We start from the raw sequence: 19,582 nt of genomic DNA, 5'->3' as shown, positions 1-19,582 counted from the left end.
GTGTCCTTGTTAAACAGATTAATAGTGAAGTTAGTAAAATTCTTTAACAACAGATTAATGAGACGGTGAGAGAAATAGTTACCTGATTAATGATGCAGTGAATAGAATTCTTGATCAACGAAATAATAATGCAGTGAAGAATCCGTGGTGAACAGATTGATTATGTTGCAACTTGGATTGTTGATCAACATATTAATCATGCAGTGAGTAAAATCCCTTATGAACAGGATAATGATGCAGTAAATGGAATCCATTGAAAACAAATTAATGACGCAGTGAGAAGAATCCTTGAACAGTAGATACTGGATGCAGTAAGTAGAATGTGTGATCAAGATATTTATGATTGAATGAGTAGAATTCTTGATCAATAAATTAATAACGGAGTGAGAGAATACCTGATGACAAGATTATCGATGTAGAAAGTAGAATCCTTAATCAGGTAGATTAATCATGTAATTAATTGAGTCGTCGATCAACAGAGAAATGATGTAGTCAATAGAATCTCTGATGACATATTATTGATGTAGTGAGTAGAGTATTTGGTAAACAGACTAATGAGTTATTGAGTAGTAGTGAGTAATGATGTAGTGAGTAGAATAATAAATAAAAATAGTAATGATGCAGTGAATACAGTTTTTGTTGAAAAGAGAAATGATGCAGTGAAGATAATTCATGAATAACAGATTAAAGATTCAGTGACTAGAATCCTTGATGAACAAATTAAAGATGAAGTGAGTAGAATATTTGATCAACAGACTAATGAGCTAGGGATTAGAATCATTAATCAGTAGACTAATGATATATTAAGCAGAATCATTCATGAACAAATTAATCTTACAGTAAGTAGAAATTCTAATCAATAGGTTAATGATGAAATGAATAAAATCCTTGATCAACAGAATAAGGATGAGATGAGTACAGCCTTTACTCAACAGATTAATGGTGCAGCGAATAGAGTACTTGATCCAAAAATTAATGACGCATTGAATAAAGTTATTGATGAACAGATTGATGACCTAGTAAATTGAAACCTTAACTAAACAGATTAATGTTGTAGAGAGTAAAAGTTTTGATGACACACCGTATTTTGACGCATATAACCCGCGGGCTATGTGTTAAATTAGTTTTAAAAAATGCCAACTGTGGGGTATATTCGTGTGCTGGTGATACGGTATCTTTTGTTTGTTTGTTTTTAAGACTGAATTCACCAATTTTCTATTCCGAATATTCGTTGATGTTCTTGTTCAACACGTGGAGCGATTCACCAATCGGCCGATAAGTACGTCTGTTAACAATCCCAGTTATTCTCTGGTCAAAGGACAAAGTATAAGTACGAGTACTTTTGACTGTATTTATCAGTATTTGAATAGAGTACAATTGCGACTTAATTAATTGCTCATGTGTTCCAAGACAAGTAGGTTTCACTTTCAGTCTGTTCCATAGCGTCACCATAAACTTTAACCTGTGATTGGGTTCATCACGTGACATAACCACAGGGGATCGAGTTAAATTATCAACAAGATACAAACTTTTTTGATCGTAATATCTTTAATAACAGTTATTTTGCACATGTTACATGCAAATATCTAATTTGATATGAAATAATTAAAAGACTATAATAAACGATATAGTTTCTCCCCGAATAAGTACAGTTTTCTTCGTACAACGCATAGCAACAGCAGAAAATTAAATCACATCTCTTAAATGAAAATATATGAACGTATGTACACAACCTTCTAATGTTTTATTTAAATCAAATTTAAAGGTAAATCGCCTTCCGTAAAACCGTCAAAATCCTCATATTCTATGTCGCTGTGAAACAGCTGGAACAGCTCTGAGTCGGCGTGTAGGTGTGTTGCAATTCACATCGTCATCGCTCCACTTCCCCAGATGTCAGTCCAAGTTTCTTAAAAGCATTCAGAATGGTTGATACTTTGACAGCAATTCATGCTTCTACAACCCAACGGCAAACTTCGGCATAGCTGGCCTCCTTCATTTTCTCTGCGGCTGTATATTCGTGCAGGCCCTCCGTCATCCATTTACTCACCTCAAATTCGGAATATCTGTTTAGTGAAGGTTTCATTGTGTTAATGTAAAAGGATTCTATAATTTTTCTTGCCTTCCAAAATTTGCCTGTGTCGCTGGCTTGAGGGGTATACACGAGTGCGGGTAATGCGTGTCTAAAAGTTTCTTAGAGCACTTTTTTCCTCAGGTGCGGGGTATACCAGGGGTCGGGATATTTACGTAAAAATACGGTATTAATTGCAGTGAGTAATATCTTTGATCAAGGGATAAAGGATACAGCGAGTAGAATCTTTGATGAAGAGGTTAATGATGCAGTGATTATAATTCTTGATGAGGAGATTAATGATGCGGTAAGTGGAATACTGGGTCATCGGGTTAATAGTCAATATATAAATGAGGCAGTGACATGAACTTTTGACCAAGAGAGTGATGATACAGAATATTTGATGAGCAGAAAAATTACGAACTAAGAATAATATTTGGTCACTAGAAATATTATGCAATAAAAAGAATGTTTGATTCACAGAAAAATTACACAGTAAGAAGAATATCTGATCTATAGATTAATGATGTCGTTATTAGAATCCCTGATTCATAGATTAATGATGCATTCAACAGTATACTTGATCACAGATTAACCAAGTACTGAGTAGACTCCTTGACGAACAGATTAATTTTGCAATGATTAGAATTATTGAACAAAGTTTGCTGTTACAGTAAGTAGAATCATTCATGAACAGATTAATGATGTAATTTGTAGAATCTTTGATGAAAATATTAATGACGCAGTAAGGAATCTTTAATCGACAGATTAATGATGAAGTAAGTTGAATTATTGATCAATAATTTAATAATACAGAGTAGAGTTTTTGGTGAATAGATTAATGATTGTGGGAGTAGAATCCTTGAGCAACCGATTAATAATGCAGTGAATAGAAGATTTGATGTACAGAATAATAACACAATGAGTGGAATTTTTGATCAACAGGTTAATGATGAAGTATATAATCCTGGTCTAAAGATTAATGGTACATTGAATTGGACTTTTTATGAATGGATAGACGATGTAGTGCGTAGAATCATTGATCAGCAGATTAATGGTGTAATGAGTAGAATATTTAAGGAAATACTTATGATGCAGTGAGTACAACCTTCGATTAACAGAGTAATGCTATAGTGAGTAGGATATTTAATCAATAGATTAAAGATGTACTGAGTAACATCCATGATTATCAGATTAAAGTTGGAGTGATTAAAATCTTTGATTAACCGATTAATTACGCAGTTAATTAGAATCTTTAATAAACAAATTAGTAATGCAATGAATACAAAATTTAATGAGCATATTAATATTGCAGTGAACAGAATAATTGATGAAAATATTAATGATACATTGAATAGAATCCTTGATTAACAGATTAATGAAACAACGAATTCTTGATTAACATATAGATAATTTCTGGTGTACAATCTTTAATGAACATATTCATTATGCAGTGAGCAGAATACTTGATCACTGAGTTATTAACTTCTAAAGGTTTTTATTGCTGGATATATTTTTAAAAATACATAGAAAGCTTACATGATTTTCTACTTACCACATAGACAAGTAATGTCGTCTTAAACGCGCTTGCCTTCTGGTACTTATTAGTAGTAGTGGTTGTTATGACCGTCTCACATATACCTGAAATGCATACTCTATAAGAAAACTTGAATCATCTTCATTCAATTTGTTATATAGCTCTTGTTTGTGATTTAAACTTCTAATCACCAATTTTTTACTAAATAATTTGTCTTTTAATAGGCGGATAGATTGACAGTATATTTCATTGATTTTTATAAGATATACTGTTAAAATGTTTTGGTGTTTTTCATGAGCTCTTGACATGGAGTTCGCGTACATCCATTTAGATGCTTTGACACTCTAAAGTTAAAAATTAATGACGAAATAGAAAAAGCACTGGTTCATAATAAAATGTTAGTTGTTAAAGAAACAGACTATTGTTGATAAAAGAAAAGACACGCAGAGAGAGCTAGTATTTCTGCAGGTAGTCTAATCGATATTGCACTTGCGCAGTATGGTGTGTGAGGTAGGTCTGTCAGAGTAATCCTGTCTGTTTTACAGCTTGTTGTCTGTTTAGTTACACCTGGTCTCTTTTTCATAGCCATAGATCAAAGTGAAGGCCACATAAAAGTTTAGCTAAGAAGATAGAGAATAAAAAAGACTTTACAACATCCGCTGTGGCGAAAGCATATTCATTTCGTTAGTTTTAGCATCAGTCACAATGGCCGAGTACATATACAAAGCATCAGTATGCCAGAAGAACTATAACTTTATGAGACAGTTTCGGGACAGAAATACCAGAAAACTGAAGAATCTGACATCTGCACAGTTTATGGAGGTTTGGAGCCACTACGATGCGGATGGTGAGTTAGTTGACAGTTCACTAATCAAACGTTACGGGGTAAAGGTAATTTTTTTTCTAATTATCTAAAGTAAGTGAAACGGTTAAGCTCATTTCTATCATGATTTTATTTTGTTCTTATAGTTGATCACCACACATTCTCTTTTACAGTACATTTTAGAGATGTAGTATTACAATACACAAAAGAAGGGATAAATTTAATTTCCGGATTTTATTTTAGATCCTTAAGATTTTTTTTTTTCATTTACTATTTTGGTAGGTTAATTATATTGAGCTCCTGAATAAATTGTATTTTTTTACAATGTGGCACGTTTGCATTGAAGAAATTGTATTCTGATCCTTTTAAAAGTTGTAATACAACTTTTGTAAACTAAGATAGATAGAAACGTAATAGACATAACTGACAATATTGTGTTTGTTTAGAGATATTCAGGACCGTGTAATTACCATCAGGGTTTATAAATAATATCCTGAAAGAACTCAAATTACTTCCAGAGGACCACAAATTCGAACAACTGTTATTTAATAAAATGTCTAGGAAAAAGAGGAAGCTAATAGAAAAATAGCCGTTACTGCATTTTTGTACAAATTTCATATACACCAAATGACACCACAGTTTGGTAGAAATTACGTTCAATAATTAAAACACAGTGTAGTAAACCAAAGAAACGTCATGTTTTTTTTTTTAATTTGTACTAGTGTCTTTTGTTTAGTGTTGATTTTTTTTGAAACTTTGGTGTCCTTTAAGATGTTTTGGGATCGTTTGTGTTAATTAAGCGAATGGGTATATTTGAAACATCCAAACATTTCGCAGTGCCAGTTTTGTCTGACATTCTTTTGTTGTTTTTCCTACACTGCATAGGAAATTTACCTTCGTTAGTCTCACTCCTTATACTACAGTTTTCAAACATTGTTTAATGTTTATATATCGTGGATGAAACCATTTGTCATATTTTATGAAGGGACAACTACGTTCCTATATACTATATTTTGTTTCCTCATTCCTATTTATATATTTGCTTATACACGTCTAGAGCCATGTAACACTAAAACGTAAACAAATAGATAACTGAAAAAGTAACAGGAAGGGACTGGATATTGAATTTTTGTCAAAGAAAATATAAATATGAGTTAAAGATAAATCTGTCACCAAAACTTAACAAATTATCAGTTAGTTGGTTAAATAACACACACACACACACACACATAAGCATTAGTTGATGTGATACATAAAATAATATTACTCATTTCATGTATTCAGTTGACCAATTACTGTATGAAATTAATAGATTTAAATTAGATACGTATATTAGTGAAGGTATAATTATTGTTTTAGTTAATTCCTAATTTAATGATGATTATGTACAAAGCTAGTAAATTAGGTAAAAAAATATCAAAAAGGGGGATTTAAAAGACAAAGTTGTTTATTTTTTGCTATTAAGCACAAAGCTACACAACGAATTATCTGTACTGTGCCCATCGCAGACTTACCGCTGAGTCATCTAGGGAGAGGGGAAGACATTATAAGGATGCATCGACATTTTAATGGCATTAAACCGGCATCACCAGAACAATGCTTTTGTTCTTTTATTTTGTCACTTGGGTAATAAACGTACTACCAATAAAATAAATGCAGCCCTGAATATATATCATTTTCTAGCAGATGGCATCCATTGGACAAAACTTTGCACAGTAAAGTTATAAAAGTTTATCGAAGTTATTTTACCATAAATTAATAGAGACTTCTCTCAAAAACACCTTTCTTAGAATTTGTCACTTTCTAGCGAAAAATCATTTTACTTAAATTTACCAATTCAAATCTTTATTTCATTACCTAGAAAGCATGTCGTCCATGAACAAGTGAACACTCGAGAGTGAAAGTTCAAATCAATCAACATACACCTTCTCTCCTGTACCTTAAGTTTTATTTCCCATCGATCTAACAGTTTATTTTGTACCTAGTCATCATTGCACAAAGCAATCTTTTCACTTGAACATTCTTCTACCTAGAGCACCCAAATCGTCAAACAGAAATTGAAATCGTTCAACAATTAATTGCCATGTCAGTTTACTCTACAGTAGTTTTGACTGTGGGTTTTACAAAAAATAAAATGAAACAGAATAAAGTTTCTGAAAAAGGCCTACAAAGCACTTATTCCAACTTCCTATTTACAACTGTCACAAACGGATATTCTCTTGATATTGTGAGTTTGCTGTCCATCATCAAAACTAAACCCAATTTATTAAACCATGTGTTAATACACCATCTTTGTTTACTGTGTTTTATTATACGTGGTATAATATTGCCACTATATTGCTTTACTCATGTACGTGTTAAAAACTTATCTTCATACATTTTTTATTCTAAAGTAATGTATATAAATTACTGTCTCAGATTTCCTTTATTCCGATCTAAACTAGCAAAGTTATTGCGTTGCTCCCTTACCATGCCGTGTACGTTACGATTCTAGTATAAATATCATTTATTAGGTTCGACATGCCATAGTTTTTGGTGCGCCAAGCTGTTGTTGGGAAAGTCCAAGGTTTCAGCTAGTGATATACCGCTGAACATGCTCCACACTATCAGCTGTTATAATCCATTCCCGATATTCTGCTCAGTGTCGTTAGACAACGGTTGTTGTTGATAGACTGCCTTTTCTCTAGTCGGTGGTTGAAAAATAGGGATAGCTATGCCTGAACCTTATGGTCTCTGACTTATGTGTGACGCTTAAGTGTTATATAAAGTAATATTCAGGTTAAAAATAAAAGCTATGTTTTCTTGTATATCGTTCTACAGTTTCAATCTCATTATCCTCGTTATTTACTTTCGTTTCACCTGTCTGTGCCAATGAAAAGATGGAGTACATCTCGAGTACACTAGGTTTGCCTTTAAATACTCTACGGTTCTTTTTATGAAGGGATCAATGTCTAGAATTGCGATGTTGGGACGTCATTCATAAAACATAATCAAGCCTTACTAAAGCAGAACATCTACTGGCAATACAAAAATAAGTAAACCAGTAGAAATAGAATTATGTATACATTGACGAAAGGACTAAAAAACGCAGAAAAAACACAATGTTAATATCAAAAACACACATTCTCATGTGTCTTAAGTGTAGTCATTATAAATAATTTGCTTAGTTGTTACCTGGAAAATAAGTTATGCAAGAGCCTTCAATCTGCACCTACTGTGGTGAGAAACAACGAGAAATAAAACTGATTGAAAGTGAAAAGTGTAACTAGCAAAAATGAAAATTAGGTGTTAATAATTACACGAGGTTTAAATATACTGAAAAACAACTAATTTAAATTAGCTGCAGTCTATGAAGGTACAGTTTAAGAATCAAATACTTCTTTATCAGAAAAGGTAGAAGAGAATTCACTAAACTGCGAAATATATACAACTATATCAACAAATTTTGGAATGTTACAGTTACAAGATGGAAGTCAATGAAATATTAAATGAAAATATCTAAGATTTACCAACAGATAAACTAAAAACAGGTATTGTTATTTCAATATCTATATTTGAAAAAAAAATGCATAAAGACATGTTTCTAATGTTATCTATTCATCTTCAAGTTCTTTGGTATAAATCATGAATGTAACCGGTAGAAGGTTTATTACTCAACCAAAGAAAACCTTCTATGAATTCGAAACAACAACAATAAAACCAAACGTAGTCTCTTTCACGATTGATGATTGAACTAAAGTTAATATCCCGAATATAATAAAAACAAGTAAGTAACAATAATACAGGTAGTTGATTTTACATTTTGTCCTAATTTGCCTTTGAGTTTATGAAATTATATAAGACAGTGACGAGTTGTAAGGTGTGTGTACAGTTATCAGCTTAAATTCTCTCAGAAGGTAAATCATTTTTATGAGCTTATTTATATTCTGTAACACTTTTAGTTATAATGACCAACTTTTATGATATTTTTGAAGACATCTTTTTTGTTTCTTTGCTCTAGTGATTTTTTCTTCCAGTTGTTGTTTTTATTTATGAACGGAAGTATTTTGTTTTAAAGAAAGTAAACTACACTTTGAAACGTTTGAATCTGAGTCATTGCAGAAAGAAATTCCTTATTTGTAACTAAATAGTGGCCGAAAAAGCTTATAATAACCTCATTTGATAAAACTGGTTCTAAGAAATTATAGTTGCTACAAAAGTCCCAAACTTAAGTGAGTTACCGACTAACTATATTTACAATGTTAGTATTTCATTTCTAAGTTACATAAAATTTCCGTCAAAATTTAGATTTATTACTAATTCATTAAAAAGTGCCATTAAGCTTCTTTGTTTGTTTTTAATTAAGCACAAAGCTGCACAATGGGCTATCTGTGCTCTGCCCACCACGGGTATCGAAACCCGGTTTCTAGTGTTGTAAATCAGCAGACATACCGCTGCGTTACTGGGGGGCACCATTAATCTGCTATTAATTTTACTGAATCGTTTGGCTGAGTTACTTAATGATATAAAACATGCGCTTTCATTCATATTCGATTATTAAAAACAGTATACCTGAAATTCACTGTTCAGAACAATTCAGTAAATATGCCTAAAGTGAATGTATGAAGATATTTATAAAAAGAAAGTTTAACTAATTTTACATTTATTTAACTACTGTCATAACAGTTTGAAAGTGCAACAAACAATATTAAGAAAGGAACCACACAAATCTTTTAGCTAAAGTGTTTCGATAATTTTATAATATTTCATGGTTATATTTCTGTATCAGACTATTGATATTTCAGTAGTCCGATGTCGAGAATCTCTATGGGTATACTCGATTCATCGCAATGAACGTGCGTAACGATGATTTGTTCGTTCCATGCACAGCCTACCTGATACTGAGCGAAAGACCTCGCTCGAAGGATCTTACGGCGCGGAGATATTATTATAATATTCTTACTAGAAACTTGCACAGGGCCAGTAAAGAAGGATTTGTTAAAATATTTTTTTTCAGTCTTATTGTCATATAATGTACGTAAACAACCGACTTACAGATCACACTTCGCTGGTATAAGACGTTAAGCTGACACGTTTTGTTTACAGCTCTAATCATGGATCCAGTTTACCATGTTTTAGTACTTAATTAGAAAGGTAGTGTTGAGATTTGTGTGTATCACAAAATTGAATTTTCAGAATTATATGCTGATTCGGATAGTTTCTTTCTAACTATCTTTTGAAGATACCTCAGGAAAAGTTCTTGGGGATCATGCTCACAAATTATCTATAGTTTCATTGATAGCGATATCGGTAAAAAGGTGAGTAAATGGTGAAATTTTGAGTGTTAAAGTTTGATGTGCTTAAGAAATCAATAATATTATTATTACTCTGCATTTGTAGAACAGGCAAAATACATAAAAAAAGAGAAGTTAATTTCAACCCATAGATACAAATGTATTTTTAATGTATTATGAGTATATTTGTTATTAGTTTTAAGGATATCGTGACAAATAATAAGCAGTCACTTGTCATCCACTGATTTACTTGTTCAGACTATATGGATAAATACGTAAACTACTCTACCAGTAGGTTGTTTTCTGTTCATATAAAATAACTTATTCTTAGCCAATCTAAAAACGAAAACATCTTAAACCAACAAAATTCTGCGACACTGCTTTTCTAAACTTGTAGGCCTGTTCCATTTTCCAACATTGCAATTTGTTTACAATTTGTGTATAATTTTGCTAATTATACCTAAAAATTGAATCAAACCTTAAACACTAAAAATGGATTAATATGTTTCATTTATTGTTAATTAAGTTTTACACTTGTGTCTTTATCATTTATTTGGTAAGGTCCAAGTCTGTTCCGAAGTGTTTGTTTGTTTTTGAATTTCGTGCAAAGCTACACGAGGGCTATCTGCACTAGCCGTCCCTAATTTAGCAGTGTAAGACTAGAGAGAAGGCAGCTAGTCATCACCACCCACCGCCAACTCTTGGGCTACTCTTTTACCAACGAATAGTGGGATTGACCGTCACATTATAACGCCCCCACGGCTGAAAGGGCGAGCATCTTTGGTGTGACGGGGATTCGAACCCGCGACCCGCAGGTTGCGAATCGAGTGCCCTAACCACCTGGCCATGCGTTCCGAAGTGTAGTGAAATCATTGGAGAAAGTATTGAACTTTTTCATAAAAACACAAGACAAAATATATCTATTGCAAAGACTAAAATCACATTTTTATGTTTTTTATTAAAACATTACTTCATGAAAAGAAAAAAGTAAAAAAAGCAGATATATATATGTTTAATTAAACCAAGGTGATAAAAAAGTATTGTTAGTAAAACTGCACTTAATGTTCTAAATCCACTTTTACGTTTACCTTTATTGAAAAACAATTGCAATATAATCAGAAATGGCATTTTGAAGTTTACATATATTTGAATGAATCCCCTTGTTGCTGGGGGATTATAACTGACATTTGGGGTTCCTGTGGCTAATATAACGCAGATAGCCTGTTGTGCAGCTTTCCGTTAAACAACAACGTAAACAAAAGTACAGGTGTCATTTTGAATTTAAACTTTGCATCTCTTGCATTTGATCGATTAAGATTATTTATCCAAATCTGTTGAATATCGACAATTATGTAACTAATCCAAATCACTGATTAGATTTTGATGTTGCACTAACAACGAATCCACCTATTTTCACAAATCAATTATTTCTTTTCCCAATGTATTTTTTTCATACTAGTTTCACTGTTGGGCCACTTAATTTATGAAAATTAGTTATGATGTCTCAGTTTTTAAGTTGTGCCACTTTTTCAACGAAAGATAATTGTTAATCAGTTTCTCTCTAAATCTATAAACGAACTTGTAGAGAATATACAAAACTGAAGGAAATGTAAATACTTACAAATGTTTCTACAATCAATACAAGGAAATGACTATTAAGTGTAAGTCGTTGCTATGTTGTTTTGCACCAGTGACAAACAAAGTATTGTAACGGTTTTTATCTTTGAGTGAGTTCTTATTGATTATTCGGTAAAACTAATGAGCAGTCCATTCCACTTAACGAAAATAAAGGTATTTTTTTTTGAACTAAAAGTTTTACAACTTACACGGTTTTAGGAAGCAGTAATCCTAACTCACAAATAAAACTAAACAGTTACGTACTTTTTAAGTTTCCTCTCGTATCTGTAGAACTTACTCAACACACTCGATAACTCAGTAAGCGGTCGACAACATTGTAACATACTCACTACTAACTGACTAATTACACATGCCTGCGAATTTAAACTTCATGAAACTTGTTTTGGTTTTAATAAAGGTTTCTCCATAATTCAGCTACGCAGATTTCGTAAATAATATTAATTTTTATCTATCACGTAAGGATTTTGTACAAATCGGGAAGAAAAAATATTCTAACTTAGATCAAATTATTATTTCGTTTACAACAATGAACATTTTTTATTATTGTGTTTGTTAACAAAAATACAAACAAACTGACGAATCGGGAAGAAAATCGATGTCAAACGAATATGTATCCTCATTCATCCTGATTTTTTTGTGAAATGTCCGTCTTTTAGTCTCTGTTGGGGTCTTTATTTTATGTATTGCGTCTGGAGCATCTCATTTCAATGATCAACAGTAATCAGCCATCATGCTGATGTTCCACCTTCCCTGATACCTCCTCTCCATTTCCCTGATGTCTTGAAGAAACTTTTTTCCTTGTTGTTTGCTGATGGCACCGAGATTTTCAGAGAAATAGTCAATATGTGAGTGTAAGAAATGAACTTTCAAGCTTATATTACAACACAACTGTTTGAATTTATCGAGAATGTTATTGACACTATTTTCGTAAACTGGGTTCATGTTGTTTCCTAGAAAAAATTCAATAACATCTTTAAAGGCAATTCACGCTTCTTTTTCAACTTTCATGATTGTCCTTTCGAACTGCTCATTCGATGTTAATTTCCTAATCTGAGGCCCAACAAAAATTCATTCTATATGTTTCACTTCTGAAAAGGCTGGGAATTGATCACATACATACTTGAAACAGTCAATATCTTTCTCTAAGGCCATCACAAACTGTTTCATCAAGCCAAGTTTAATGTGAAGTGGAGGTAATAGGACTTTCTTTGTGTCAACCAAACTTTCACGTTCAATGTTTTTCGATCCTGGTATAAGGCTGACTCTGCGTGGTCGTTGCTCCTCTATCCAGTTCTGATTTCATGCTCTGCTGTCCCATTCACACAAAAAACACGGAAACTTTGTATAACCGGATTGTTGGCCTAACAACATACAAAGGACTTTTAAGTCTCCACAAAGTAGCCAACCATATTCTTTGAATGAGCAACAGGAACAGATGCATATATGTTACCATTATGAAGGAGAACACCTTTTAGACGTCTTTTGGGGGAATCAATGAATAATCGCCACTCACTTGGTTCATAGACTGCATCTTCTAGCATTGGTATTAATTCAGCAATATTATTGCAATAAACCAGTGAACCTTCTTACAAAAAGTATGGTATAAACTCTTTCTGTACCAGTAAAATGATGTCCTTGGAGAAAATAAGTTATTAGCCCGAAGTCTGGACCCCAAAATCTCTGAAAAATCGTTTGGAAGGCCCAAATCTCTCATCAAATCATTAAGTTCACTTTATATGGGCTATTACACAACAATTAAACATTCTCAGGTCGACATTTGGTAACGTGTTTAAGAAATGGAAGTCCGCAGGTGACAATGTGCCCAAGAAACGACCAAGTAAGCGTAAAATACTGATTGACAGGAGCTGATGCACCTTGAGAAGACTGGTTACCTCATATCGCCATCAGACGGTAGAGAATCTGTGTATGGAGATGCGAACAGTCACAGGCAATCCTCTAAGTGTTTGCATGACACGTCGAGAGCTGCATGCCGTGAATTTTCACGGAAGAGCTGCAGCCCACAAGCCGTTGATAACAAAATCAAATTCACACCGTCGATTGGCACGGAGCAAAGCACACCAAACCTTGACTGTGGCTCAATGGAAGTCGGTCCAGTGGAGCGACGAGTCATGCTACACGATCTTCCAGTCTGATGGACGTTTTTTGGGTATAGAAGATGCCTGGAAAACGCTTATTACCTGAGTATGTTGTCCCAACAGTAAAGTTTGGAGGTGGCAGTATCATGGTTTGGAGGTGCTTCTCGTGGTATGGACTAGATCCACTTGTCGCAGTGTATGGATCCATGAATGCTGAGTTCTACATTGATGTTGAGAATAATTCTGCTTGTCCTACATTCTGGCAATTTTATGGTACCGGCTCTTACACTTTCCAATAAGATAATGCTCCATGTCACAAAGAAAGGATTGTGAATACGTGGTTTGAAGAGAATAACATCAGAACATTGCAGTGGCCAGCACAGAGTCCCGACCTCAACCCGATATAACATATTTGGGGTGAACTGGAACACAGAATGAGGGCAAGGCCAAGACGGCCCTATTCAGTGGTGGAGTTTACTAATGCTTTAAAGGAGAAGTTGAGCAAAATACCACTAGCTTTCTACTAGAGATTAGTAGACAGTCTTCCACAATGCATTGAAGAAGTTATTAAGGCCAAAGGCGCGCCAACACAGCAGAAAAGGAGAAAGGACGAGACCTTAGCAATCTGGCAGAATATTTGGAAAGTATTGCCTAATTATATTATATATATTCTCAACAGAAATAATGTTTTTTTTGGCACGTGAACCAAATCATAGATACCATAGGGGATGAGGATATCTGAATCTAAAACTCAGTAGATGTATATCTTTAGGGAAAGCTCTCCAATTGATCGTGGAACTTGAACCAATTAAAGTTGCAGAAAAACAAGTAAAAGCACCATCCAGGAACTATGGGATCATTAGGTAATTCAAAATGAAAACTTTAACTCTTAATGGAAGGCTAGGAGAAATCAAAGGATTAATTATGTAAGTGTTTACCACAGGGATTCCCAACCATTCTCTCCCCAAGCACTAATGGAGGAAGGAGAGCTTGCCTAGTTGGCTGATCCCTAGTTTATCAGCTGATTTGTAACGAGGGTATTCTATATTGCTTATGTTCTACATTATTTATTGAATAACATCACAACTTTTTGTCTAAAGAGCGTATATTTATGTGAGCCACTCTGCTTTTTTTGTCTGACTGTAGATTAAAACACTGTGTAATGTGTAAACCATGGTTACACTCTCAGACCCCTATGTACCCCCTGAGAAGTGCAAATGTACCCCAGGTTGGGAATGTCTGATTTACCAAAAGGAAATAAATAAACCACAGGGTAGTACGTGTTTCATCTGCAACTTTAAAAAATATATTGCCAAGAACTGTAGATAAAAGCCTCTAAAAATAAAAGTTTCTCCCAAAAATTGACAGAATAATGGAACTGCTATAACTGTAGAAAACATGGACACTACAACTGAGACTATGGCTAACCAACAGATACTCTGAGAGTGAGCCCAAAGTTCAAAAATATCCGAGGAGCAATAAAGACCTAATCAGACATCGCAAAACAGGAATTAGCGGGACTTAATGGGGGAAGTTAATCTGAGAATACTCCATCCGTCCCAGTCGAGATAAAGAGATTATTATTTAAAGAAACAAGTCCACTAGTATATGGATCCATTTAGGAGAAGTCTTGCAAGTTATTCATGACTCTGGTTCCACGGCAACCATTATTTAATGTGAGTTGGAAACGCAAGGTGGGAAATTGCCTCCAGAGATTTTTGTGGAGAGTGAACGTCAGAAAGCTCCAACAGAGGAATGTTGAAAGTCACTCTCACTGTGAAACTTTCTCTAATAAACATGATGTGTGGGTAACTGATATCGAGAAAGAGTGCAGTTCAGAATAAATAGACTTCATTTGGAAACTTGGCTGTAATGTGAGACTTACTTCGAACAGCTTTACAGTCTAAGACCAGGAAATCCCTATGCAATACAAGACAGTTTCCATATCAGAAGTTAAACTGTCATTGTCCAAAAAGAGGGCAGTTATTATATCACCAAGAACTGAAACACGCATAACAGGATTTCTTAGAATTAATGTTACACCTAGTGACTGGGATGGTAGAGTTAAATATTCTAGCTTGTCTTGAAGAGCTCGATTAGAAGAACTATTGTGAATCTGATATCCTTATTTTTTAGAGTAATACGGATGTCATCATTGGGCCAAATACACAACGAACTATGAAATTCGAGTCAAATCTGGGTGCAACATTGCAAGATGTGAAGATTTACAATGTATACAAGTAGAATTCCTACATCACAAAAAGATGTGGAGTCTGACGTCAAATCTTCACATAAAGAGAGCTTACCACTGCATTTACAAGAGCTGTATGTCTAGAGCTATGAAGATCTTACAACTGATCAGCATCATAGACTATATAAATTGCTCCTAGAATATCAAAAAACATTCATCAGAAAAATAAATTATCTCATAAGATTTATATTGAAGTCACAGCTCCAAACATTTAGGTCAAAATGATTTTCAACATTGTATCTTAAGAATGCAAAGATAGCCTTTACTGCAGGAAATGGGTTATGGCAATTTATTGTGGTACTGTGTTATGTAATACAGTTATTACAATTGAATGATCAATAAAACGTGTTTTCTCTTCGGAGTACCCTGGAATTTCATAAGTTTCTATTCAGATGATATAATTACATATGAAATACTTTCAATAAAGTTTATTATGGGCAAATAAAAACTGGATTGGTTGAGGATAGAGAACATTAATCTAACTTTTTAGAAGTCTGAATTGTTTCATTGACAGCTGTTTCTTGGAGGATATTTTCGGTGGAGAGGGAATGTTTGCAGATCCAACCAAGATTGAATCTGCTCAGAACTAGCCAACATCACAGAACGTACATGAAGTAAGAGGATTTCTTAAATTGTGCATTAACATATATCCTGTCTACTACAAATACAAATAAGTTTTGCTGGACTGTTGATTATGAAAAAGTATTTACAAAACTCAAAAACTAAACTAAACATTGTTCCTGCATTAACATACCGAATTCTTGAAGATCCATTCAAAGTAGATAAAGAAGCAAGTGATTTTGCAGTTGGAGCAATGTTATCACAAGTACAAGATAAGAAAAAATATGTGAATGCCAACTATAAAAAGACAATGGATACTGGTATTATACAACTCAGAAAGTACTACTGAATGACATTCGAGCCCTGAGTCATTTCCATTATTATTTATGTTTAGACTCTAGACAGGTCATACAATATTGATGATGTTTATGTATCTCTGCCACCCAGAAGGTCAGATAGGAGGATGGCCCCAAAAACTTCAGGAGAAGTACTTTAACACCCTTCATTGCCCTGGATGAAACCATAAAAATGCTGGAGCATTATCAAAAATACTATGCATCACTTAAAATGTAAATACTAGGAATGGAGGGAAACATAAAATAGTAAAGATGATCAACATGAAGCATACAGAGCAGAATCCAAAATGCAACATTTACAAGTAATGATGAAGAACTAATGTGGTTCAATATTCAACTAGAAGATAAGTACTTAGACAAATAATATGAAACTGAACGTAATGTTACAATCAGTAATGGTATAGAATGATCTCTGTGGCAAACAGGGGATCAATAAAGCCCAAAGATAGATATTTACTGGGCACAGTGGCTTTTGTTATACATTATTTGCCAAAGTGGTAGCATACTTTGTAATAAATAAGATCATTGTTATTAAGATGAAACACATATATACTTAATGCTGTCAAACTCAGAAATACTTGTTGTATTAAACATTTACGTATGTAATTTGTATAACGATACAGGTTCTATGGAAATTATGAACGGTTTATTAGAACAGCAAACAATTATATCAGACACCTGTAGAAAGATGTATAATTCAACATTTCACCTATCACAACAAAACCTTACCAAAACATATATAATAACAAAATATAACATCAAAGTATTATGAATATCGTCTGAAACCTTATATAAATTCATATTAAACATTCAGTAGTTGGTTTGTCTTCCTCATACTCTAATAACCTTCGCAAGGTAACATGGCATGTTGTCAATGAGGTTATTGATGTAATCCACTGTGATTTCATCCCAACTTCTTACTAGAAAGTGCTGCAACTCAGATACAGTAGCTGGCTTAGGGTCGTGGTTAGCAATTTTCTGGCAGTTCTGCCCAACAGTTCACAATGGAATTACAATCTGAAGACTTTGCTGGCCTTCGTAATCTTGGAATGTCCTCTGGGTCGAGATAATCCTGTACAATACGCACACTATGGCCAGTGGCATTATCATCCTGGAACGCAAAGTTATTGCCTAACCTGCTGTAGCATATGGCAGAAATATCGTTTCCATTTGATGTCTGTGGGAGGTACCATTAACGTTTCCCTAGAGGATATGAAGAGCAGGTTTTCCACAATAATGAATAGCTGCCCAAACATGTTCATCTGGTCTCCAGGAAAACGACGAACACGAATCCTACCATTTGTTTTAAGGAGCCAGAAATAGGATTCATCTGAAAAGATGACATGTCATCAGAGTCCTAATTCTAAGTTGGCGTGCTGTATTGCCCAAGTAGCATGGTGACAGCAGTGAATTCTGCTTAACATGGTTTTCAGATAGTCCTTCTTGCAAAATAACCTTGTTTGAAAAGTTTCCTATTCACTATTCTTCTGGATACTCTGGAATGAACATGTTCATGCCATTCCTGACATAAGGGGCAGTAGTTTTTTGGCGTATAACAGTAGACAATGTTTCCTGTAGTCTGATGATGTTTCAGGATTCTTGATATAGTACACTGGGGGTACCCTACTGTTCTGGCACTGTCCATTTACTTCATACCATTTCTGGACAGTTGAATAATTTGACGCTCTATAACTTCTGGCAGGCAACATGGCATGACTCTACACCAAGTATCTCAGAGAAATTGTCTGAACAAAGCGTTGATCTATTTCTAAAGTATTATACCAAAATAACACCCTTTTATACAAAAACAAGTGTGTATGTGTGTTTTGACGAACAAATGGTCAAAACAACTTTTACAGACCAAAATAGAAACTACCAAATGTTTGTCCGATCATATGCTACCTTCTCTGTTACTACTCGGGTGTTTACTCAAAAACTATTCCATGCATGTAGACAATAAAATCAATATAGAACAGTTTGCAAACATTATGGCCAAGACTTTACCAATAAGAACATTTAGGAAGATACAAGTGGACAGAAATTATGAGGATGATTGGTACTTCCACAGTCACAACAATCATAATCACTTCATGACCTCCACAACCTTTCACTAGATGAATACCAATTAGGTATTAAGAAGACACTGCAGAAGATAAGACAGTGCATCAACTGTTTTGGATGCTGGTGTTTTGTAAAATATTAGTGTAAATTATGTTAAGTGTGCTGCTTATGAAAATGTCCACAAAAGGAACAACATTGGCAACTACAGCAGTGTTGTGATGGAGCACACTTGAGGAAATTGCTGTTGATATGCTTGATCCTCTATCATAGAATAAAAGTGGGAAGGAGAAACTCTAGTAAAGAATCTAGGCTTACAAATGAATATTTTCAAGACTTGAGATGCCTATAGAACTTTTCTCTTTGAATCAGCCTTGTTTGTGGAGATGGGTCAAATTCTGGGATGCACAAGACCAGAACAACAGTCCTTCATCAATCTTCTGATAAGGAGAGATACAATTATACACTTTTAAATCAGTTAGCCATTTATTTGGATGAATTTAAGAAAACGTGGGTTCAGGCTCTTCTACTTATTCCTGGGTTATTGAAGAGCAATAAATGAAGCTATAGGCAAAACACCAACATCAATGATGTTTGTGGTTTCTGTAGTCACCCTGAGGACAGTCACTCAGTAGAGTCTTAAACAGAACATACAGAGAGACCAAGGAACACCAATGATGCCATAAATGACTGGACCAAAGAAAGACTTAGTTCAATTAGTAATAAAATGAAAAATCACTATGATGTAAATTATGGCAAGACTGGATTTCATCGTGATGATATGCTACAGCTGCACAATACACACCACAAGAGTTTGTTTGGATGGTTATTACATTTCCTACCAAACTTATAGAGGGCTAACTACACAGCATGGTCACAAGTAAATAGACACCATCTTTTCAGAAAAAAATTAAAATTTTC

The 19,582-nt window shown here is 34.0% G+C and overlaps 1 protein-coding gene across 5 annotated transcripts in view; it reads left to right on the top strand.

Annotated features, from left to right (window-relative positions):
* Positions 1 to 2,351: 2,351 nt before the first annotated feature.
* The window catches only part of LOC106472292 (calbindin-32-like), a 35,077-nt gene continuing 17,846 nt past the window's right edge, over positions 2,352 to 19,582 (top strand). For 2 of the 5 annotated variants that reach the window (XM_022400887.1, XM_013932925.2), the window contains exon 1: positions 4,129 to 4,452. In XM_022400887.1, the coding sequence (XP_022256595.1) occupies positions 4,311 to 4,452 (142 nt within the window). In that variant the 5' untranslated portion in view covers positions 4,129 to 4,310. Of the gene's footprint in view, positions 2,376 to 4,128; positions 4,497 to 19,582 lie in introns of those variants that run through there. The other 3 variants (XM_022400886.1, XM_022400890.1, XM_022400888.1) reach the window with 3 other exon arrangements.

The sequence above is a fragment of the Limulus polyphemus genome, unplaced genomic scaffold (assembly GCF_000517525.1).
Source record: "Limulus polyphemus unplaced genomic scaffold, Limulus_polyphemus-2.1.2 Scaffold5222, whole genome shotgun sequence".
Classification (NCBI taxonomy): Eukaryota; Metazoa; Arthropoda; class Merostomata; order Xiphosura; family Limulidae; genus Limulus; species Limulus polyphemus.
This window is presented reverse-complemented; position numbering and strand designations above follow the sequence as displayed.